The sequence below is a fragment of the Eleutherodactylus coqui genome, chromosome 1, assembly GCF_035609145.1.
Source record: "Eleutherodactylus coqui strain aEleCoq1 chromosome 1, aEleCoq1.hap1, whole genome shotgun sequence".
NCBI classification, from domain to species: domain Eukaryota; kingdom Metazoa; phylum Chordata; class Amphibia; order Anura; family Eleutherodactylidae; genus Eleutherodactylus; species Eleutherodactylus coqui.
In genome coordinates, this window is record NC_089837.1 from 347189935 (window position 1) to 347215598 (window position 25664).

The following is a 25664-nucleotide window of genomic DNA, read 5'->3' on the forward strand; positions in this document are numbered from 1 at the left end:
CTTTAATATTATCTACATTTATCAAGCCAAAAGTGGAATATACAACAGGCCCACTGTGTTCCCAAAGGCCCACAGGAACTGGAACTGTTTTCTGCTCACATGAATAGGAGCCATGTTGGTATTTTTGATTTTTTGTTTTATAATTATTTAATATTTAAGGAGTTGTTTATTTTCGATAAAACAGTTTTTGAAAGATTACAACAAAGAATCCTCTGTCTTCCTATACAGGAGACTGATTATTTTTATACGAAGACATGTCTTACTGGTAGTTACCGTTCTCTGTTTCTGCCAGATCAGGGAATACAATTATTATGGACTGAGGCAGCAAATAGGGCAATGAGCTACTGAACATTATGTGTTCTCTAATTGTTTGTATCATTTATACAGAGCGTTATTTGTTTAGCTAGATTGGTTGTCTAATGTCTATGTGACAGCTAGTCCTTTGAGACAAGAATTTGTTGATAGCAACTGTATAAGGGGTACTGGTCGTCTCTCTAGAGGAATCTTATAGGATAGAAGTATACTGCATTACATGCAGTGGTCTACTGAGTATTATTTTTCATGCTAACAAAATTATATCAATCAGTCAACATAGACTGGAACATGAAAGAGATTTTACCAAGATTACAAGTTATCCTCTATCCATAGGATAGGGGATAACTTGCTGATTGGTTGGGGTCTTTCCACTCTCCAATCTGGCGAATTTTGGCCCAGTGTCTCCCTCTGCCTGTTAGTACAGGGGTCGTTTCTCCCCACACAGCAACGTCAGAATAAATGGAGTGCTGAATGAGCATTTGCTGTCAGTTCTCTATCCATTTCAATGGGCCTGACAGAACTACTCGAGCGCTTGCTACTCTGGTATATCAGAAGTCCCACTGAAAGTGAATGGAGAGCTAGTGTGCTTGCGTGACTCACGCTCCATTCAGTCTTTTCTTGAGTGTGGGGGGGGGGGGGCTGGTGGGCATGCAGTAACCCTGTAGCGGGGAGGAGGAGGGACATGGTACCCCCGTTCTCAAGATTGACAGACGAGACCCTACTAATCAGCAAGTTATCCTTTATCCAGTGGATAGGGAATGTCATTTAAACTTGGTACAATACCTTTAATTCAATTTAGAATTGCTAAATATACTCATTATATCCAGGAAAGTCACAGAAACACATGTTCCTAAATAGAACAACCATAATAATCAGAAAAGTAGTCTTAACAGAAAAAAACCAAATTTGTTGCCATAGACAAAAGAGTTATCTGTCAGATAAGTAACATCTAAAATTTCTGAAAGCCACTTGCTTTCCTTCCCCATTAAGATAGCAGGTATACAAAAATGAATTTATATGAGGACTATGAAATTTTTGGTGAAACGGAAAATAATTGGACGAACCATGAGGTGAACCATTGAGGCGCCGTGGAATTACATGGACAACGCACAGCCACAAAATACTGCAGTGTGTGCTGAACCTAAGCATAATCACAGTTGCAGCTCTTACCCGAAGATGCCCAGAAGCTTGCTCTAATGTTTTTATGTATTCATTTATTTTTATCAATTAATGCTTTCATTAATGTTTATTAATTAATTTAATGTTTAATTACATTTAATATTTATTGCTTGAAGGTGGAATCTGGTTATCATGATGTTAGAGAGTTAAAACAACAAGTGCCCTCTGATAAACAAAGTGGATGTTAATTCTCCTAGTCTATGCTAATATTAGGGATGGATCTTAGGTTATAATAAAGGATCACACTGATATAGTTAGAGAAACAGTTGGAGAGCTAAAGGGAATTAATGCAGCGTGTTCCTATCCTATAGAAGCTGACAGCCAGCCTAGAGAATGGGAGTCCAGGAACTAAGGAGAGTACACCAACCTGAGGAAATTACAGGCTCCACTAGCAACAACTATTTGTCTCAAGGAGAAATGTCTCTTAGGCCTCGTTCACATGGGCAACAAAGTTATTGCATGTATGAGAAGCCCATGCTTTCCTATGGGTTAATTCACATGTGTGATGTTTTGTATCATGCAACATCCCAACACAAAAACCTCGCGGGTCCCACGATATGCACATGACTCGTGAGATTTTGTAGCCTATGTTTCCCTATGGAGCCTTAATGGCATCACATGAAAACATGATTTTTGTGCGGTACGATGCAACGTTGACAGTAGGAAATCCTACTGTCAAAGTCATAGCCTACGCCCTTGCTGCACAAAAAAAAAGTATACATTAATTTAGAAGCGCTATCAGACCAGCCGCATCTTCTCCCTGGTTCCCGGCAATATTCCTCTTCATCACTTCTGGTCAGGGATTGAAAAATCCTCACCTACTGGAATAGCTGGCTGTGATTGGATGACGCTTAGCCAATCACAGCCAGCGCTCGATGAACCTGACACAGCCATCCATCGAGCGTTGGCTCTGATTGGCTAAGTGTCAGCCAATGACAGCCAGCGCTTCCAGGAGGCAGGGATTTTTGAATGCTTGGCCAGGAGAGATGAAGAAGAATAGTGTCGGTGACCTGGGGAGAAGATGTCACCGGGCTGGTGAATGTAACTGCTAGAGTTATTCTACACATAAGGGGTGAGTTAACCTGCCCCCCCATCTCCTGGACCTTTTAATATGGGGTTCACACTGCAACACAACAACAAACCTAGGAAGTAAACAACCATCATCACTCAACTACTTTCACTGTGAGAACTCATTTGGGGAGTGACATTTGATTCAGCCACTATGCATTCCCAATCATTAGACATGGAATAGGTGTGCTGTAAAAACTCTGAAAAAGTATTGACATCTTACTGTATGTTGGCAATGGCAAGGTTTAAAGACAATACTCCAATTCTTGGGCAAAAACAATCTAAGCAAAGTGAAATTATTCACATGTTGCAAGTGGCATAGTTTTTTCCCTCTCATAGAAAACTTTAAAACATAAAGCATGTCATTTATTTAGTTTTTTAAAACTTTAGTTTTCCTCTATAAATATTAAAATATATGGCATAAATGACAAAAATTGTTTTACAAACCTTTATGCCAAGTTCAATGTTTTCTCCTCCATACACATCCATTCCTGGATCCAATAGTCCAATCTCCCCAAAGAATTGTCTGTTTACAACAAAGGAGCAGCCAATCATGGCAGGAGTTCTATGAAATTAAGGAGGAAATATAAGTAAGATATAAAGGATTATGAAGCTTATATATATATATATATATATATATATATATATATATATATATATATATATATATATATATATATATATGTATATAACACTAAATGACAATTCCATTAAACAATTTCCTCACAACAGTTTGTGACATTTTTATAGAATGAAGTTTATTTAATGTAAAGTTATACAACTATATCATGAATGTTACACATATACCACACAATGTATTTCTATTACATAATAACATAGTAACATAATTTATAAAACTATACAAATACACAGGACCATGCAGTTCAGCCTATTCTCTTGTATGAGAATGGTGGCAAAAATCTATATGTCACAGAAGCCTACTTTCCTCATCTTAGTGAAGTGATTCCTCTCAGATTAAATGAAGCTGTTACACAGTAGCTGATATCACAAATGCCATGCTACAAAAAGTTGCACAAGTGAGCATGCACATGCAACTTTCATAAGATTTCAATTCAACCTTAATATGACAAAATATCAGTGACAAGGACACAGGGTATAATAGTCACACACAAGTCATAAATTAGGCAGAGATAACACCCTCTCTATCTCTGCCTGTGTGAAGTCATGCTGCGGCTCTCTCATTCATCTTTACAGCACTTCTTAATAAAAGCAGCAGCTTCAGAACAGAGAAGCAAGCAAAAAATAAACATGGCTCCTTGGCTCAGAAATTGAAATATAGGAACAGTAGGCTATGGATCAACCTGTTACTGTTATCTGTCAGAATTATTGGACATTCCTTTCTCTAACTGACAGCCTCGAATAGAAACTCTGGAGCATCTCATGCAGCTAAAATTCTTGGGACATATTGAACTGCGCTACTGGATGCTAGAAACATGTGTAGACTGTAAGAGTTTAACTGAAAGTTACCTCATTCACATATTGGGTCAAAGATTAACACTGTAGGACAATTGAGTTTAAAAAAATAAAGGCAATGAAAAAAAATACAACAATGAATAAATATTAATTCATTTATTACTTATGATGTTCACTGAACAATATGAAAAAATGATAGCTAAATAAAGGTAAAAGGAAAAAATAAAATGAAAATTCAGCTGTTTTCAAAATATTCAGTTTCTTATATTTTTCCCAAATTACTGAATATCACAAATTTATATTTCAAGTACGAAGTATTTCCAGAGTTCAATGATGATTGTAAGAAAGATATACCAGAATTCTCAGTCATTTTATTATACCTAAAGGGGGTTCTCTCACTTTTTACTATTGATCACATATCCTCCGGATAAGTCGTCCATAGTAGATCAGTGGGGATCAATGGGAACAAAGTTGTCTATTATACTTCCGGCCCTGACAAGCGGGGGCAAACATCCGCATCAGTTGTCAGGCCCAAAAGTGTAATAAATGACTTCACTACTATTGATTTCAATGGGAGTGAAGCCATCTATTACACTTCTGCCCCTTGCAACTGATGCAGATGACCAACCCCACTGTACCCTTAAAAAGTGTCAGTAAAAAGGAAAACTTTTTGCAAAAAGCAGGTTTTTGTTCATCTGTGTCAACTGAAAAATAAAAATATTCTTGTTTTCAAATGCAGAGATGGAAAAACAAAGAATCCTGAAGGGCAAAACTGACTGTGCCTTTAAGGGGTTAAATGGGTTTATTATGTTTCTGCATTCTTACTAGACCACCTTTTATTGTTCACATCATAGCTAAAATAGAAGCATTGTTACAAAAGATTTCTTTTGTAATGTTTTGAATTTGAAAAAGACTTCAATGCAATACAACAGGGAAATACATATCACAACTCATCTACAATACACTCTTCACTTTTCCCCTTTGGACACAATAAAAGCAAAGAGAAAGAAATTTGCCATATTCCCTTAAGGAAGTACTAAAGCTTTCCTTCTTACAACAAGCATATAAAAGTCATTTTCTGCACTCATCATACTTTATAATCAGTTAATTACTTTTTCATTTTAAAATTAAAAGGGCGCAATATAAAATACTGGAACTTTTAAAAGTATGTCTTCAGTAATTACCAAGGTACTTTATCACCATGTTAACCTCAGATGCCCTTCTCTTTCAGCTTTATAATTTCTATTCATTTGTACCAAGATAAGGTAATTGAAGCAATTATATTCAACTCCTGATATTTTCTCAAGATTTAAAGTGACAAAATTCTAAGAATGTAACCATGTAAGCAAGTAGCATCATCATCAATATACATTCCACAGAAAGCTGCAGTTATTATTGTCTCTATCAGCTAATTAAAAAAAATAATGATATTCTATAAAATTAAAAAGCAAACGTTTCTGTGTACCAAGTGCAACGAGGCTTTGTTCAGATGTTAAAGTTATTAGCCCTGTACCAAATCAGTATAGATTATAAATAACAAAAAACAACACAGGGTAAAATGAAAGCAACAAAAAAGAATAGCATTAGTGACATATATTAAAGGGTATCAAAAGCAAGTAAACTATCTATATTCTTGTGTTATATTTAACGACAGGCCAAATATTCCACATGCCTAGTTCTAGATATTAGGCAGTGAGAGAAATTTTCTATAAGAGGAGTTTTAAGAAGCGCCCAATATTTTGAGAAATTGTGAGAGCTTATTAATGCTAAGGCTAAATTCACATGAGTATAAAAACACATCTGTGTTGCATCTGCAGCTTTTCCGTATTCCATTTGTATGTGTTTTTTATGTCCACTTTTTATTTTCATACATCATCCGTTTTTCACGTCCGCAAAAAAACTGAATTAGGCCCCAATTCTTATTTTTCAGCTTCTTTGAGCAACAGATCTGTGAAATATAGATGCACACAAATGACATCCATGTGCTGGGGGGGGGGGGCGTTCCCATTGACTTGAATGGATCAGTCTTATCTGCAAGCTGGATCATGGTGATCATGTTAAATTTTTTAAAAAATTTAAAAAGTTAAAGTTTCTTCTTTCCTCACAGATTCAATTGAGATGCATGCACAGAAGCCAGAAAGGGCCTGGGAAATTTAAAATTGTGCTCACAGCTAGAGGACAGCCTGGAGCATTGAAAACGTTTAAAAAGTTAAACTTCATATCCCCACATGGATCCGATCCGTGAGGGAAGGTGAAACCCCTTACATAAGGCCTCCGACAATATTCCCTGACGCTATCTTCCTATACAAGCTTTTCCTGTCTTCTGTACATGAGCCCAACAGCAAAATCTTGGATGCATACACAGAAACCAGTGAGGGCCTGGGAAATTTAAACTCTCTGTACTTCCAGCTACCAAAGGTAGCCGAGGGCCTGAAGCAGTGACCCAAGCCCCCTGTGAGTGGTCCCTGGTCACATGATTGCCGTTATCCCATGGTATAAAAAGGTAGTGCTCTACCTTATTCAGATTGCTCCCTACAATGCCTATGTAATCTACAAGAAGTCCCAGGGAATGCTCACTTTCCTTCAGGTCTAGGAGCAGCTTGTTGAGTGCCTCCTGTTTTAGACCAACACACCTCAGCGAGCTTAAAAGTCTGAGGAAGTGCGAAGGCTCACAGAGCACCACTTTTTATACCACATTCCTGCCACTGAGGTCAAGAAATACCCCTATAAAAAATGTTGGATTTCCAGTAATCATGGGAGGAGGAGAGATACCTGGTTTTATTGATCCATGTGCCCATCCCAACCAGGCCTCTGTAATTACCCCTGTTTTGAGACATACCACACATTATTCCCTATTTAAATATTTTCAGACTGTTACTGATTAGAAAATCAAGTTTATTATTGTTAATAATAATGTTTGTTTCTATAGTGCCATCATATTCCACAACACTTAGGGTACCTTCACACTGGCGAGGAAATCACACGATTTCCCAGTGCTGCGGGGCTGTGAGAAATTGCAAAATTATTAAGCCAGTGGCTTCAAATAGCTCCATGCACATTTTCAATGTTTTAATGCTTGCGATGCAGCGTTAAAACAAAATTGTGGCATGTCCATTCTTTTTGTGATCCCACCCATTGTTTCCAATGGGGCCGGCAGCAGCGCCAGCCCTATTGAATTCATTGGGAGAGGATTGCGATCCTCTGCCACTGCTGTGACAGCAGTGGCAGGGGACTCTCCATGACAAGGATTTTCTGGGAGGAGTGGGGGGGGGGGGGGGGCTTGAAATATAAGCCTTACGCCAAAAATAGTCTAGAACTGAAGAAAAAAGAAAAAATAAGAATATATCACCTCAGTAGCGCGGTCATCTCAGGCATGTCTTCTGCCAGGTCCCTGCCACTCTTCTTCTGACCCTCTTTTGGCCAGGGATTGAAAATCCTTGCCTCCTGGAAGTGCTGCCTCTGATTGGCACAGCAGTGGCAGAGGATCGCAATCATGCCCCATTGATTTCAATGGGGCTGGCGCTGCTACCGCTGAGCCCATTGAAATCAATAGCAGAAGATCACTATCTTCTGCCATGGCTGTGACAGCCACAGCAGGAGATTCCTTCAGCCCTGTTTGGATAGGAGGCTGTTTCCCTCACATTCAGAGCTTCTGAAGGATTGCGAGAGCGATATCGGGGCGTTAATCATATTCCGATATCGCTCTTGCCAGTGTGCCGGAACCCTTAACAAATCAGAAAGTCTATGTACAGACAATTTTAGATGTTACATACAGCATAAGACCTCCTGCAGCGGAGTTCGACCGGGTGCCTAGCCAGAGACCCCTGCATACCTGTCCAGCATCTCCTGCAAGCGCTGAAGATGTGCCTACCGGCACTTGATAGCGCATGCGCAGTAAGCGCCAGCGCTCTGCAATGACACATATCCCGCGATACTTCCGCAGTGCTCATTGCCGAAGTGCTGTGGGACAGACAGCTTCTATGGACTTCATTTCATAGGCAGGAAATCACATTCTGCCATAGCATGCTATGGGCTGGATTTGCTGAGGAATCCGGAGGTGGAATCCCGCTCCGGATTTTGCAAAGCAAATCCGCCCATGTGCAGGATGCCTAAAGCTAATAACCAAAATGAAGAACAGTGAATAATTTGGGCTCTAATCATGTTACTATGGGACTTGATGTGTTACTATGGGACTTGATGTCTTTCTAGAGCGAAAGGATATTACAGGATATAAATCTTAGGTTAATTGTTAATCCGGGTATACAGGCAGGTAGGGACTATTAGGGGTTGATCCAGGGATTAGTCTGATTGCCATTAGGGAGTCAGGAAGGAATTTTCACCCAAATGGGCTAATTGGCTCCTGCCTCTTGGGGTTTTTTGTCTTCCTCTGAATCAATAACATAGGAGGATAAGCAGGCTGAACTAGATGGACATTGTCTTCATTCGGCCTTACATACTATGTTACTATGTTACAAGAACGTGTACTCTCTGGGAAATAGAGGTGACAAACGAAGTACAAGTGCATGTTTGGTCCAGCCATCTTATATAAATAGAGTAGTGTACATAAAGCTGCATCAGCCAGCCACCAGCTAGTATCTACATATGTGGAAATAAATGCATTAGTATGTATGGAGTGTGGGGGATACTGTGATCAGGTTTGGACAGAGAGTATAGAAATTAAATAATTGGGTAAAGTCAGACTATGTAATATGTAATTAGCCTCCCTGAACGCATGTGTTTTTAGGGTATATTTCAAATTGTGGGTGTTGGGGATTAACCGGATTGTCTGGGGTAGTGCATCATAGAAAACTGGAGCTGCTCAGGAAAACTTTTGAAGACAGGAGTGGGAGGTTCAGAACTTAGTCTAAGGTCATTAGTAGAACAGAGAGCATGGCTAGGGTGGTAAACAGTAGTAATGTAGGGTGGTGCAGCACTGTGGAGAGCTTTATGGATGAGAGTGATGAATTTAAATTGTATTCTATAATGGACAGGCAACCAGTGCAGCGAATGGCACAGGGTGGAAGCCTGTCTGTTGCATTCAGAATGGATTGGGAAATGGGAAATTTGGTGAGGGGAAGATTATCACAAGTGAATTACAGTAGTCAACACAAGACTAGATCAGGGCAACAATAAAATAATAATAGTTTTTGCTGTTTGTACGGTAAGAAATAGACAAACTCTGTGGACTTTTTAGAAAATCAGGTCACATGAGCATGCAAGTGATTTAATATAGGGAGTGAAGGAAAGGGCTTGCTCACATCTGCATTCGAGGTTCTGTTCAGAGACGCAATCACAAATTTCAGTTAAAATTCAAGATGAAATACTACTGCATGCAGCACTATTTTGTCCAGGAAAATTCTGGATGGCATAATGGAACCTGGACGGATCTCATTAAAGTAAACGAGGCCCATTTGGTCCAATTCAGTTCCATCATAGGACAGATTCATTCTGGCCAGTGATTCCATTTTCCTGCTTCAAAGAATGAACAGGAAATTTGAGTTCATAAATGGTGATGTAAATGAGCTCTAACATACTTTCTGAGTAAATCTATTGCAATCTATTTTTCAAGCACGCAGTATTTTTGTAGTTGGCAACATAAAATCTCAAATATTAAAAGAGTAGAGTTCTTTGGTAAGTTGATTTAAAAAGACAAGAAAGCTTGGTGGCAGCTGCAGAAATGCTGCATACCAAAAATGTCCCTGGGGTCTTGTCATGTCTTGATCTGAGATTGTAGTTACTTGATGTGAGAAGTGGCCATTGTGTTGAAGTTTTTAGTCTATAAGGTTCTAAAAATCTGAAAATATACAGAAATAGTAATTTTTTTATCTGTAAGTAAGGCCTGCTTTACAAATGAGCATTGTGGTTTAGACTTAACTCATTATCTTATATTAAATAACCATGATCATTAACTAAGTTCTCATTTAAACAAATTATTTGTTTTCAATTATCATATATTATGCTTGGCTTTATTATATCAATAGAATCTTTCATTTAAGTTGCACTGGAAGCATAAGTAAGACCAGATTAATTGGCATCAGACTCTGGCCCTTTCCCTTGGATCCAGTTCATAAAACAAATTAGCTTCCACATCTCTAGTCGTTCACTAAGAGAGAGCACAGCCTGAGAACAAAGTGGGAGGATATAAATCTCTGGCCTCTCCAAGAGGAGATCATCCAATTTCTTTTGTACAGAGACAATATTCATCTTCTATTGGAAAACATATTTTAAAGCCATATTTTAATAATTCAGTGCAATCAAATTGCTTACAGGGGTTTTCCTGGAAATGGAAAATAAGTAAATAAAAAGTGTGAAGATAAATAAATTCTTACCTTTTAAAGGGCCACTATGGTGATTTTTTTCCTATTCAATATGTAGCTTGCCTCCCAGTATATTTGAGTCAGCTAGTGTTTCCTTGCTTAGCAATTCCTTTCTATCTGAAACTCATGACAACTACCGGTATCACTTCAGATAGATTTACTTGGGGCTATGCTGTCTGAAATTAGTTAGTTTTTTAGTTTGTGTGATGCTATTGCATGAAATATCTCACAGAAACTACCTAGAGGGGCACACAGACACTTCTGCCACAGTTACTAGTTATGATCACACAGCTCCAGTCACACAGTTATAATAGAGGAGATAACAGCTCATCCTCCTGACAGTATACTTATGATATGTAGCTTATTTAGGTGAATATAGAAGGTAATGGCAGTATTCCAGAGATTGTACAGGCTGTAGCTGATCATGCAATGCAGTGCTGGTCATCATGGGTATGATGTGAAAGTTAAAGAAACATTAAGATGGTGCCTGATAAGAATCATGCAGGAGGCTAAACTGTACAGAAGTGGCTGAAATTTACATAGGAAGATATCCAGAGTGAGACAGGTAATCGGGTAAGGGGGTCAGAGATGGAAAATGTATTTTTGCCAGAGTGGCCCTTTGACCCCTTAAGGACATGGCCTATTTTGGGCTTAAGGACACAGCAATTTTGGGGGGATTTTCATTTCCACTTTTCAAGAGCCACAACTTTTTTATTTTTCTGTCGATGCGACCGTATAAGCGCTTGTTTTGTTTTTTTGCGTGGCGAACTATATTTTTTATTGGTACCATTTTTGATAAAACTTTTTTTTTGAGAGAGAGCAGGGAGAGAAAACACATCAATTCTGCCATTGTTTTTTACATTTTTTTAACAGCGTCAATCAAAGAGCAAAAATGATACAATACATTTTTTTTGAGGGTCAGTACGTTTACAATAATATCAAAAACATTATTTTTTTTAGGTTTTTCCACTTTTGCACAATAAAACCCCTTTTTTTTTTTTAAATTAAAATTATTTTTGTATTGTTGCATTCAAAGCTGCATACCTTTTTTTTTTCCATGGTTGGAGCTCTGTGAGGGCTTGGTTTTTGTGTCACTAGCATTTTTGGGTACATATGGCTTTTTTGATCGCTTTTATTGTACTTTTTGGGAGGTAAAATAAATAAAATAAGCCTTTATCCTCCTTTTTTTTTTACGGTTTTTGCTGCACAGAATAATTAGTGTGCTCAAATTATAGCACAGGTCATTATGAACATGATTATACCACACGTGGGGTTTTTCTTGAATTTTTATTTTTTTTCATATAAGGCCTTAGTCACACGGGCGTTTTTTCACGCGATTTGCGCATCGCATGACGGATGCGCATGCGCAAATCGCGTGACCGGCGCCGAAAAATCGGCCCAAAAATCGGCCGAAAATCTGCTCCTAGCCGCGTTTCATTAGAAACGGGCCGGAGCTGTCCAGCGCATTGCATTCAATGGAGACTGCAATACAGCCGGCTCCATTGAATGCAAGCGCTGCGGGCGAGTGTGGGATAAATTGTCGGGAAGGGGTTAAATATATAACCCCTTTCCTGCAATGCATCCTGAAAAGTGAAAAAATAAAAAAAATGTATGTACTTACCTGCTCCCGGCAGCTGGAGATCCCGGCGGCCGGCCTGCAGTGGGTGTGAAGGGGGTGTGACTCAGGCTTGCCCCTGATTGGCTCCGCGCTGAGCCAATCAGAAGCAAGTCTCAGTCACACCCATTCATGAATTCATGAATGGGTGTGACTGAGATCAGCCTCTGATTGGCTCAGGCTGAGCCAATCAGGGGCAAGCCTGAGTCACACCCCCTTCACACCCACTGCAGGACCGCCGCGGGGATCTCAGGCTGCCGGGAGCAGGTGAGTACATCCTTTTTTTTTATTTTTTCACTATTCAGGATGCATTGCAGGAAAGGGGTTATATATTTAACCCCTTCCCGACAATTAACCCCGCGCACGCCGGCAGCCCATTGCTTTCAATGGAGCGGCTGTATTGCCGCTCCATTGAATTCAATGGGCAAACATCGTTCTTCTCTGTCACAGCTGTTACAGCTGTGGCAGAGAAGAATGATTTGTCTTCTATATGTTCTCAATGAGGTCGGCGCTGCTGCCGCCGGCCCCATTGAGCGCATATAGAGAAGAGAACAGGAATCGCACATCGCAGATAGGTGCGATCTGCAATTTCTGTTCTCTAATTTATCGGACGAGCGAATAAAAAGCGCTCATGTGTCCGATACCATTGCAAAGCAATGGTTTTAAAAAATCGCCGGACGCATGCGCATGCGAAAATCGCGGCAATAAACGCCCGTGTGACTGAGCCCTAAATAGGGAAAAATGGACAAAAAAGTTTTTTTTTCTTTTATTTTATGTTTTTTCTTTTTACACTATTTCTTTTTTTTTTTACACTGAAAGGAACCGGATCCATAGCAGCTATGATTGCTATGGTAAGGCATTGCAGGACTTCTTTCCTGCAATGCCTTATTGCTTGTTATAGCAATCATAGGCAATGGAAAAGCAGGACACCTGTAGCTGGCATCCTGTTACCATGGCAACCCATCGGCCCTCCCCGATTATATCCAGGGGGGTCCAATGACATCACAGAGGGAGCGCATTCCCTCTGTGAACCCTTTACATGCTTCGATCTACGTAGATCGTGACATGTAAGGGGTTAACAGCAGTGCTCACTGTCCCCATGCACCCCCACTGTTGCAGCAGGAGGCCGGCTATCAGTAACAACTGACTCCCGTTGCCAGATGTCACGGGATCTCTTCAGATCCTGCGAGATTCACGTGACATAAGGTTACGTCATGTTGCCTTTAGTACCACCCTGCCATGATGCAAACTTACGTCCTGTGGCATTAAGGAGTTAATAAACTACAGTTGCTTGCCTTGTCTAGGAGATCCTCACTCCTGTGAAATTAAAATGGCTGCCATGTATGCTGTCTGTCAAAAGCAATCCTAGAATGTACAGTAACTAGACCTAGTGGTATGCTGCTTGGGACCTGAAGGGATACAGAGCATTATTACTGATTAACAATTTAAAAAAAAGATAATATTAAATCAGTCAATATTGATGATAGGCTTGATGCTTGCTAAAGCAGAAATTAAGAAATCTTTTTTATTGTATAATTTTCAAATTTCCTGCCATGACTGGAGCTCAGATGGCATATTACTGGAGGCATCTGCCAACTGACACCTGTATGGAAAATCAACAACTGACATGTTTCTTGGCATACCAAGCTAGAAGATAACAGCCACAACTAGTGTAATGCAGTAACAACATTGAAACCATGAATACAGAAGGCACAAAGCCATTACAATGTACAATTATAGAGCACATGGAACCCAATTAGATTTTATTTCTAGCTAAAGGTTAGAAATCTGGCCATGGTCACCAGCCAAGCCCTTTTAAATGTATTACAGAGCTGACAAGAGTCACTTGACATACAATATGAGCATCTCTCTTTCTAAGAAGTAGGCTGTAATATTTAAAGAGAACCTGTCACATCGCCAAAGTACCAGAAACTAAAGGTCCCTTTACACGCAACAATTATCACTCAAAATTCGTCCAAATGTCCGGAAATGAGCAATAATTGTTGTATGTAAACATGGGCATCATGCACTTTTCATTTGAACAATGGATTTTAGTTAAATTTAAAGTCCATCATTCAGCCGCTGAAAGACTGAGAAAATACATTCCATCTAAATGTATTTTGCTCATCTATCAAAAGACTGCATGTTTATACTAGCCGTGAGGAGAGCAATACAATATGCCAGTAGCCTCAAGGAGAATGAGTGCACAGCTGGGCATGTGATTAAACACAGGCTGGGCTCTGCAAACAGCTCCTTCACATGCAAATGAAGACGATAGTGTTAATGGCCATTAACACTTTATGCAAATAGGTCACTAAATCTTTCAATCTTTCAGTCGTTTGAAAGATTAATTATCTTTGCATGTAAAAGGACCTTTACTTATGGGACTCATAGTAGGCATAACACGGAGTTGGGTGAAGTATTCTTTTTACTCACCTGTTCCCTGCTTCCTGCAGTATCCCTCTCTGATGCTTGAGCATGGTACTTAAAATCTGAGTCTATTCACAGTGCCATATGTGCACTTTCCCATACAAGTCCATGGGAGAGTGCATGCATTGCACTGTGAAAAGAGTTGCATTTTCAGTGCTGTGCATGATATTCAGAGAGGGACACCACGGGAATCAGGGAACAGGTAAGTATACAAAATACCTCCCCCTGTTTGCTGTTATGTTTTCTAACGTCGTATAACTTTAATTATGGTACTTTGGGGATGTGACAGGTTCCCTTTAAGAGATTTATAGCCTGTCTAGCAAACTTGTATCCACAAACAGGCTTTATGCTGGTTATTCTGGTTAGTAACTCTTAGAGACGACACGTTTTTCCCCTGTAACCTCTTTTTCAGAGATATGGCTTTGTAACTGGCTGGTGGTATGTGCCCAGCTTAAGGATGGTGCGGCGATGACAGATGGATGTGGAAGCTGCATGCTTCCATAAAAATGTACTTTTACTTAACCAACTGATAATAAAGGCTTTTGCTCTATAGTCGGGCACGAGTAATTAAACATTGCATAATAACCAAAATTCACATTCATAATGGATATCCCCATTAGAGATAAGCGAGCACGCTCGGATAAAACAGTTACTTGAGCGAGCATCGCTCTTCTCGAGTAACTGCTTACTGGTCCGAGCCTGCTCAGACCAGTAAGCAGTTACTTGAGAAGAGAGATGCTCGTTCGAGTAACTGCTTTATCCGAGCGTGCTCGCTCATCTCTAATCTCCATCTCAGTAAACCAGAATCTACAGAGGGAATGTCACAAGAGTGGGGCATCCCAAATTGTTTTTTTTTTCCTTTCTATTACATCCATGCGCTTTAATGGTCATGTGGAAAGGGTTTTTTTTAAACCAAACAGATCCTTTAGCATAAATAATAATGTTAATATTCTGTGAATTACCTTACAAATAATATGTAACCAACTAAATTGTTTTTCTTTTTAAAATGTCACACTAAACATAATATAATATACAAGAAAAGAATGCATTCCATCTATGAGATGTAATACTTTGGAAATAGTACTTATATACTACACATATTTACCAGGCCAACAAATTCTTCATAGCTATGGTTTTGTCCATTTAAATTGTTTCTCTAATAAAACTTGATACATTAGAAAATCCTATCAAATTAAGTTGCTGCTCTATAAAAAAAATTAGCATTTGGTTCTGCCTGTTTTCAACAGATGACAGCTTCCAGTAGCGCTAGTAATTGGACTAGCTTTAATTATGGGTCTTTGCAGTGACCTCCTGGGCCTAGAGAAACATAGATGGCCACACTGCTTCTCAAACCACCTTATGCACGCTGTGCATTAGTATGCATTGCTAGTCTAAGGGCTCTTTCCCACGAGTCTAGGCATTTTTACGTGCACCTACTGGTGCCATAAAAATGCGTGAACGGGCGCACAAATCTAACGTTTGTGCTCCCGTTCAGATGGCACTGGCCTGGCGCATATACGACAAGGCTTCAATGCCGTTGCCTCCCCTTCCCTCCCTTCTTGCTGGCTCCCTTTCTCTCTCCTTCCCTCATGCTGTTTGCAATGAGAGTGGGCGAGGTGGGGGCGGAGCTAAGCAACCACCCCACCCCGCCCCTTGTCCGCAGCCAGCAATAGGAGCTATTGCAAACAGCTGGAGAGGAGGCGAGAAGGGGAGGGAGTTTACCTGTCACGCTGCTTAACTTCCTCCCATCTCCCTTCTCCTTCTATTGTCATTGGCTCCCATAGGAGTCTATGCAGGGGCCGACGTATTCCAAGCACAAAGATAGTTCCAGGACTATCCTTGCTGCCCGGCGTAAAGCCGCCCAGCGCTATATTTGCCGGCCAGGCGCTTTTACGCCGCAGTAATACGCCTGTGTGATCTGATACATTGGAATCCAATGTATCAAATGGAAGTGTATGTAGGACAGCCGTGAAAACAGCGGTCAATATACGCTTGTATGAATAAACCCTTAGACAGTATATGCTTTTCTGACTGGTCAGCACTGGTTAATCAAAGCAAAGATGTCTTGATTAATCCTGCATCTAATCAGCTTTCTGGAGGGGGGCCCCCTGGTGACCCATCATAAAAAAATATCCAAGATGACCAATAGTATCTTTGACATTAAGAATTTGAGAATACATAGCTTTTTCCTCCAAAGCTATGTTAAAAATACTCCTTCTTACCTTCAAGATTCTGGTCAGGTGTAGATAAATTGAAGCAGTGGAGGTTTGACAGCTGTCTTTTAGAGACATGAGCTCACTTTATATAATAATCTCACAAGAGATAGGAAAGGCTGCGATTAAAAAATATCTAATTTCTGGTGAGAAACTGCCAATAAAGCAGAAAGAATTTGTTATGAGGGATTCAACTCAGGGGCTTGAATAATTCTGAGACAGCAGCAGTCATTAAAAGTAGAATTGTTGACTATGTTGACTTTGGAGAAACAACTTGTTATGTTAATTGTAATGAATAAAGATGAGCGAGTCTACTCAGTAAGGCAGTTACTCGAGCAAGCATCGCTCTTCTTGAGTGACTGCTTAGTGATCCGAGCAGGCACGGGTGAGCTGCAGGGGGCGGAGGGGAGCGGTACGAAGAGTGAGAGATCTCTCTCTCTCTTCCCCCCGCTCACGCCCGCAGCCCCCCCGAGCCTGCTTCGATCACTAAGCTCAAGTACACGATGCTGACTCGAGTAACTGCCTTACCGAGTAGGCTCGCTCATCTCTAGTGATGAGCTATTTAAATTGTTCTTGTTTGATTTTTAATTTTTTCACAGCTGAACGTTTAAAAATTTGGCAAATTAACCTTATTTAGCAATAGGGGTTGAATACTTTTGATTGCAACTGTATTTCTGGTATGCTAGGCTCTATTTGATAACGCAAATAGAGACTGCAATGGGGCAAAATGCGCCAGTTTTTAGCACACTAAGAAGAATTTTTTTTTGAACATTTAGTTTTTATTGAAAAGTTTTTCAATATAGTTACAGAACATAATAGTGAACAGTAGAGTAACTTTGCTGTGTTGGTGATCAAAGAATCTCTTTTGAAGAAATTGCAGTACGCAACTTGAACAAATTAGGAATTTGTAGATAAAGTTGAAATATAAATTTGAACAGTTATAGCTAGTAAAAGTTTGCAATATAACAAAAATGACTTTGGATCCAGATTTCCCAATCCTTCATACATCTCCCTTTTTTGTTAGAGGCACAAGAGTGCATATATTCAAACCAGCTGTTGCTATTCACAGCTTTGATTATATCAGATATTGAAGGAATAGAATTAACATTCCAGAATTGGGCAATAGAAATCCTTGCAGCAATCTGTAGCAGGGGGGTCCAAATGTTGTAAGGAAAATTGTCTGAGTCTAGATTTAATACGGCCATAGCTGGGTGTATCTACAGTGGTACATACAGTGGACATTAGCTGGAAAACCTGGATCCACAATTGTGAAATATAAGGACAGTTCCAACATAAATGTATTAGAGTTTATTCTGGTGAGCCACATCTCCAGCAACGTTCAGAATAACGTTGGCAAATTTTGTTGAGTTTCTGGGGTGTGAGATACCAGCAGTATAGTATTTTACATATATTCTCTAAATGGTTAGTACATCTGGAAACTGATGAAACAGAGCAGTAACTACTTATCCATTGGTCATCTGTTATTGGGGTGTGCGAATTTGCTTCCCATTTCTTTTATAGATGCTAGCGGGTCTGGTGTGTAAGAAACCAGAGTTTGATAACATACAGATATACCTTAATGTTCGAAGAGAATGTCAGCTTGGGAAGATCTTTACATTAACAATAAAATGGCAACTTTGGATGAAGAAGGTTAAGTAGTGTGGCAGAGATATAGAGAAGGGTGGTGTGTTTGGAGATGGAAGGTAGGTGGAAATTGTGAATATGAACAAATAGAATATAAAGTTTGCATATAAGTATAACAAACAACGAGTAAGGCCTTAGTCACACGGGCGTTTTTTCACGCGATTTGCGGATCGCATGACGGATGCGCATCCGCAAATCGTGTGACCGGTGAGCGCAAGTCGCCCGCAAATCGCCCGAAAATCTGCTCCTATCCGCGTTTCATTAGAAACGGGCCGGAGCTGTCCAGCGCATTGCATTCAATGGAGACGGCAATAGAGCCGGCTCCATTTAAAGCAATGCGCTGCGGGCGAGCCCGGGATGAATTGTCGGGAAGGGCTTAAATATATAAGCCCTTCCCTGCAATTCATCCTAAAATGTGTAAAAATAAAAAATATATATATACTCACCTTCTCCCGGCAGCCGGAGCTCCGCGCGGCCGTCCTGCAGTGGGTGTGAGTCAGACCTGCCCCCTGATTGGCTCAGCGCTGAGCCAATCAGAGGCATATCTCACTCAGACCCATTCATGAATTCATGAATGGATGTGAGTCAGACCTGCCCCCGATTGGCTCAGCGCTGAGAGGCAGCAGTCACTCACCCATTCATGAATTCATGAATGGGTGTGTGAGTGAAACCTGCCTCTGATTGGTCAGGGCTGTGACCAATCAGAGGCAGATCATTCAGCAGGCGGGGATTTGAAAGCCCCGCCGGCTGAATAGTGCCGAGAAGCAGTTCAGGAGAACTGACAGCGGCCGCGGCTGGACTCCGGCTGCAGCGGAAAGGTGAGTATACAATTTTTTTTTTATTTTAACACATTTTAGGATGAATTGCAGGGAAGGGCTTACATATTTAAGCCCTTCCCGACAATTCACCCCGCGCACGCCGGCAGCCCATTGCTTTCAATGGAGCGGCTGTATTGCCGGCTCCATTGAATTCAATGGGCAAACATCGTTCTTCTCTGCCACAGGTGTTACAGCTGTGGCAGAGAAGAATGATTTGTCTTCTATATGTTCTCAATGGGGTCGGCGCTGCTGCCGCCGGCCCCATTGAGCGCATATAGAGAAGAGAACAGGAATCGCAGATCGCACATAGGTGCGATCTGCGATTTCTGTTCTATAATTTATCGGACGAGCGCATAAAAAGCGCTCATGTGTCCGATACCATTGCAAAGCAATGGTTTTATAAAATCGCCGGACGCATGCGCATGCGCAAATCGCGGCTAAAAACGCCCATCTGACTAAGGCCTAAAGAAGAAATCTATAGAAAAAGGATGTAAAGAACCAAAGATTCACTGAGATATACTAGATGTAATTAAGGGGGGCAGAGCCTCTAAAAAGAAAAATGAAAAAGAGGAATAAACTGAAGATAAAGGGAGACAGTTTTCCTTCACAACTAATTATGGAAAAAAGTGCATATCCTTATTGTGAATTGTAAAAAACCACTGGAGCATTTTACTGGAGATGGGATATTACGGAAATAAATTCCAGCGGAATCACTTATACTGTAATATACTGAAGGGCCCCCAATTGAAAAGATAACTTAGTTCAAAGTTTTATTTTGAGTAATAAAGCATCAACTGAAAACAACCAATTTGAATGGTGCAGTTTCTGCAAAGAGTCCAAAAGTGTGGAGAAAACGACTTATTTAAAAGACTCATTTTGTATACCATTCTTCAAAAAAAAAATTAAATCACAGGAGAATCAACCTGTGCCACAGAGGAAGTGGTCCACATGCTGGTCTGTACTTGTGTTCTCCAGTATATAGGCAGTACATTTTTACAGTCAAGGTCAGAAATGAGAAATATTTATACAATATCAAAAATAGATTGGAAAGTCATAGTGTATTAGTGTTCATTACATGGGAGTTTACAAATAGATTTTAAATTTTGGGTGGTAGAGAATATCTTATTACCTTTGAAAGAAGGTAATAGAAAGGCCATAACAGGTAGAAAATAGATGAATTTGATCTGCAATGTGGACTCCAAAAGGCTTAAATATTGATTTGTGAGGTTTATCCATTCCTAGTTTCATTGAAAATTTGGTGGAAAGTAGTTTCCCATTTAATGTAAAGTGGAAACTTTTTAATGTATAAGCTTAGGGAAACTGTAGCGCATGTTGCATACAGTATCTGAGCTATATGTCCATAAAAGCAGAGAAAAATTATAGGTGAAACAAACCTCAGAAGCTAAGCAGGGTTGGGTCTATTTAGTAATTGGATAAGCGATCATGTGGGAATTCAAACAAAAATGGCTAGCCTGTAAGATAAATACTTATAGGGTTGTTTCTGGCATGGGAGGTAGAGTAAGGATATGTATGGAGCTATAGGAGTCAGGAGTAAGCTAGTGTGAAGCATAATGCAGCTACCTTGTGTCTTTGTGAAAGTCCTGTTTTTTAGATTTTTTAATAGAGGGCTGTGACTGGAGCAATCTGATTATGTGGTTCTGAATGGCAATAAAAGCTATCAGTGAATGGGATGTTCAAAATAAGGTCGCATGTTCATTTATAGGTAAAAAATGAACATGTGACCTAATGAGGAAGGTGTGAAATTGGTTACTTAATTAAATAACGAGTATTATAAATAAAATGTAGCAGGTGCTGATATGACAGGGGTTATAAGTGAAGATTTGCCAGTTTTCATCATGTGGGGTTGTGGAAAGTTTATGTGGCAGAAAGAACTAATTTTAAACTATGTGTAATGGAGAGTTATTAAACAACTGTTTTTTGAGAGCACATGTGGATAGTGGTATTGTAACCGATGCTAATTGAGAACAGTGCATTCAAAAATCCATTCGTGTCAGAAGGAGTTATGCCTCAGAAGAAGCTGAGTTAAGCAAAGCTTGAGTCAGGCAGAGGTGTTTGCCAAGTGAAGACGTGCACGTTTTATTACATGCTGATTTTTTGCCTATGTTTGTGAGCAGAAAAAACGATCACTTTATACCTTCTGGATGTTTAAGGTGTTATTGCACTATATTTTCCTTTCAGTGCATACTTGCAGTGAGCATCAGTTGTGGAGTTGTCTGTACAGCCTTTGAAAGAAAATCTTGAACATAAGACTTGATTGATCTGCTGGGAACAAAGGAAGTCTATGGCTTCCAAACTACCAATCCATTTATGTTTTTCCAGAAAAGCACAGTCCACACTATATGAATGATGACCCCTTCTTCCGTGCAGATGGGTTGCCATAACAGCCTGGTGCCTAGTGAAGGGTTCCATGGCTGCTATTTATGAATGCTTATCTGCTTAGGGAGGAAGAAGCCACCTGGCCCACCAAATACTCTCTCTGATGCTACACTGGAGGTTGGACAAGATAGTATACCCATGGCCAACTGGGCCAGTTCTTGCCAATGTTCCCATCTGCTGACTCAGAAGTCCATAGGGTCTGGATTTAGGGTATCTGCTGGAGAAAGGGCACAGTCTAGGTACAACTGAACCTGGTTGTTCAAGTAGTGGTGGTGAACATCTGTTTACTGATGATGATGATGATGATGATGGATATAAAAACGTTGTTATCGTGTTCTCCCAACTGAATTGGCTGCTGGTGCTACATGTTGGAGCAGTAGTGCTGGTTGAGCATTGACTCAGTAGGGAGCCGAGAGTGGCTCATGCTTAAGCATGCTTGCAGCAATTGTCTATCATTTGAAAGCTTGGGCAAGTTTTTGATAATAAGCTAATTTTGCCTGCTTCTTAAAAGACAGAAAAAATGCCCCCATTTTGGTTTTATACCAATGGTCTAAAAGTGTGGCAATCTAGTAGTCATCTCTTTGCATTATGCTAAAATTAAGGCTGTTAGTGAGCAAGAAACGAAGCATATAGTTTGCCATCCTCACTAGCGTTTCCAAGGGCTCAGTTGGTTCCAACTCCACTCCATACTCCCATCGTTGTTCATCATCTTGGATGTCCTCGTCACCATCACAGTCATTATTGTAGGTGTGTGACTTGTCATGTGATCGTTTCTCCTCCTTTTTGCCATACAGTAAAATTCAAATTTGTGGATTCAGCTGAGATGAATTGACCGATGTTCGAGTTTGTGCTGAACTGAACTTTTAGCAAAGTTTGACCCAAAACAGGGTTCCGCTGTTTCAGTTTGCTCAACACTAGCTTCGACCTTTAACTGGGTATGAAAACTATAGAATGCAATAATTTATTAAACATAGGTTGAATTGTCATTTGTTTTAAATGCATGTTTAGTAAACAGTGATGTTAGCAGCAATCATATATAGCTCTGCGTTACAGCACATTGCATGATGCAATGAAATGCAAGAGAAATGTTTAGAAGTAATTCTCTAATTATGAAACATTGAGCCAAGGGTGGTGGGTTTAGTTATTACTAGAGATGTAATGTATGTAAAGAACTGTAAAGCCATATGTTCTGCAATTCAAAAACTATAATCATTTTCTCAAGCGTTTTAGATAAATATAGCCTAACATAGCAAACAGTCTTGTGTGCCTGAAGTGTTTCACCTAATCTACTTTATTGGATACACACTGAGAATATGTAATTCAGTGATGCATTAATAAATACCTACAGTATCTCAGAGTTTTTTTGTTCCTTGTCGTGCTTTGAGCTATAATCACTAATATGTCTTATGTAAATAGCAGCCATAGAAATCAAACAAATTCACATTAATTATTTTTCTGCGAAGGTTAAACTCTGGATGTTATTGGCAATGAGGCTCACTATGCATTATCATTTAAGTACAGGTTAGTACATATAAATAAAGCTGCAAAAATGGGAAACATTGGTTTTCACACTGTGATTATTTTTATCCTTTAAATGCCAGTGAAATATTACCGAATTTCATCCCATGTTTTGTATTTGTAATATAGAAGTGTGTCCCTACTTGGCCACGGGTCTTCTGACCCAAAATCTGATCATAATTAGAAAGTATGATGCTGGGAATTCAGTCAAGAGACCTGTGGTCATGCTGGGACGTACTTCTGTGTTACAGATGCCAAACACATATTCACTATGTGGTCTAATGCACATATTCAAAGCTTTTGATACTGATTTGTGACATATCACACTAGTGCTGCAGTCAAGTGATCACTCGTGCATCACGCTCACTGATAGACCTGACTACTTTGAAATGTCACAAACCATTACCATGGTCATGTGACAAAAACAAATAGCTGAGTACAACAAGCTGAGAAAGGCTGGCAGCTTTTTTTTACCGAGGAAGGTCCAAGAAAGAGATACCTGTAGATAGTCCAGAGAGCACAACATGGCATTCTTTGTGAATTAATTTAAAGATAGAATTGAAAACTAGATAGTGGAGGAAAGGGTAGACTGAGTTAGGAGGCAGTTAAGGAGAAAGTAACAAGACAGGAAAAGTTTGACACAAGTCAAATAAACCACAACACACGGACATCAGTCCTTTTTATGTGAAGTAGCGCCATTCTGCACACAGAATCAGAATAGCTGTCATTTTATACTATATTATCACACAGACATTACTCTTTTTTTTTCTGAGAGTTGGTTGTGCTGGTTTGGGCCTAGATTATTTAAATTTCTAACATAAACACATCAGCCTTTTTTTTAGTTGTTTGCCTTGGTTTTGACTCAGATTGATCGAATTTATACTACACAGACACCAGTAGTTTTTTCTTGTGAATGGATCACACTGTTTTCAGTCCATAATAATTCAATTTATATCACAAAGACCTTAGTCATTTTTTGTGTGAGATGGTTTACTTGTTTGGCCTAGATTAATACAATTTATATCACATAGACATCAGTAATTTTTAGACATAAGTTGGTTGCACTGTTTTTGGCCCAGTCGGCACCCTAACAGATCACTGAATTGCCATGTCACAGTTAGTAAATTGCTTGACAAATTTTACTAAACAGTTTCTGTGTTACACCTGCCAAAAAGTGGACATAACAAAACTGCCACAGACAAAGCAACAGCAATGGCCGTTCTGGCATCCTTCTACAAGAGCCCACATCGTAGCACCTGGCATCTGTCACAGGACAGTGGGGTGAATTGAACCACCATGAGGCAGATACTGGCTACACATAAAAGATTATAAAACAAGACTTTCATTATAGTTAGAAAAGACAAAAAGATTTTAGCTTAGATAGGTAAATCTACAATGTTTTCTAGAGCATCAGTTTTGACTAGTTACATTAAATATCACCTTAGAGATAGTCAAGAAATAAATGTTTTTATATTTGGTTTCTTTACAAAACCAAAAGACAGAAACAATTACTGATTTAATCCTAAAATTTTTAAATTCGTATGACCTAGCAGTGCAATATTTGAAAAACAAACACGTAGCTGTTGCATCTGATGGAGACATTGTTATGGTTGGGTAAGAACTTGGAGCTGTTGAATTACTAAAAGGAAAAAATCTGAATTCTATCATAATCTGGAATTGTTTAAATCGCAGATTAGAACTGGCAGTTGGTGACACTATCCTTGAAATGAATGCAATAAACTCTTGTAAGGCTTTTATGGAAATAATGTACATGATTTACAGTTAATATCTAGAGATGAGCGAGCACACTTGCTAAGGGCAATTACTCGATCGAGCATTGCCCTTAGCGAGTACCTGCCCGCTCGGAAGAAAAGATTTGGCTGCCGGCGGCGGGGAGGGAGTGGTGGGGGAGAGCGGGGAGGAACGGAGGGGAGATCTCTCTCTCCCTCTCTCCCCCCTGCTCACTGCCGCAACTCACCTCTCACCCGTGCCAGCACCCGAACCTTTTCTTCCGAGCGGGCAGGTACTCGCTAAGGACAATGCTCGATCGAGTAATTGTCCTTAACGAGTATGCTCGCTCATCTCTATTAATATCCCAAAAACATGAATGAGTTAAAATAACTTTTTTGTGCTCACTTGACAAAAGTTGGTGATATTATGCACATTAGATGGAATCAAACACTTTTAAGACGGAACAGGTTGTATTGAACAATTGCCCTGCTATATCCAAAGATATCAAAAAGCCATCCCAAAATGCAGGTTGGATGGCAAGTGAGAAGTCAAACTTTTTATGAACACCTTGAGTCAGTTGAATTATTAAAAGATCTTGGTCTAATGTGCGATGTTTTTGAAGAAGTTAATCTTTTTGTTACATCTTTAAACAGAACTTGCAGTTATTCCAGCAGACAAAATAATTAGGTGATCTATTCGCATACTACTCATGGTTATAGGCAAATCTAGTGAAAAGGAATGTGAACTTTTCAAAGTGAGTCAAAGATGGAGTTAAATGTGAGTCAAAGCTAGATGATTTTGGTTGGTATCAATCAGAATGTTTAGCTTCTCATCACTAGTGTTGCCTGTCATGATCAGCCGGGCAATAAAATCGACCCAATTTTTGCAAGATCAGACCGGATCATCACGACCATATTTTTAGTGAAAATCAACAGAAAATCACTTTACAAAAAGTAAAGCTCCTTTTACATGGGATGACTGTCAT

The 25664-nt window shown here is 39.7% G+C and overlaps 1 protein-coding gene across 1 annotated transcript in view; it reads right to left on the minus strand.

Annotated features, from left to right (window-relative positions):
- The window catches only part of GALNT17 (polypeptide N-acetylgalactosaminyltransferase 17), a 357786-nt gene that overhangs the window by 72609 nt on the left and 259513 nt on the right, over positions 1 to 25664 (minus strand). Inside the window, exon 7 of the mRNA XM_066576414.1 lies at positions 3010 to 3127. Within this exon, the coding sequence (XP_066432511.1) occupies positions 3010 to 3127 (118 nt within the window). The remainder of the gene's footprint in view (positions 1 to 3009; positions 3128 to 25664) is intronic.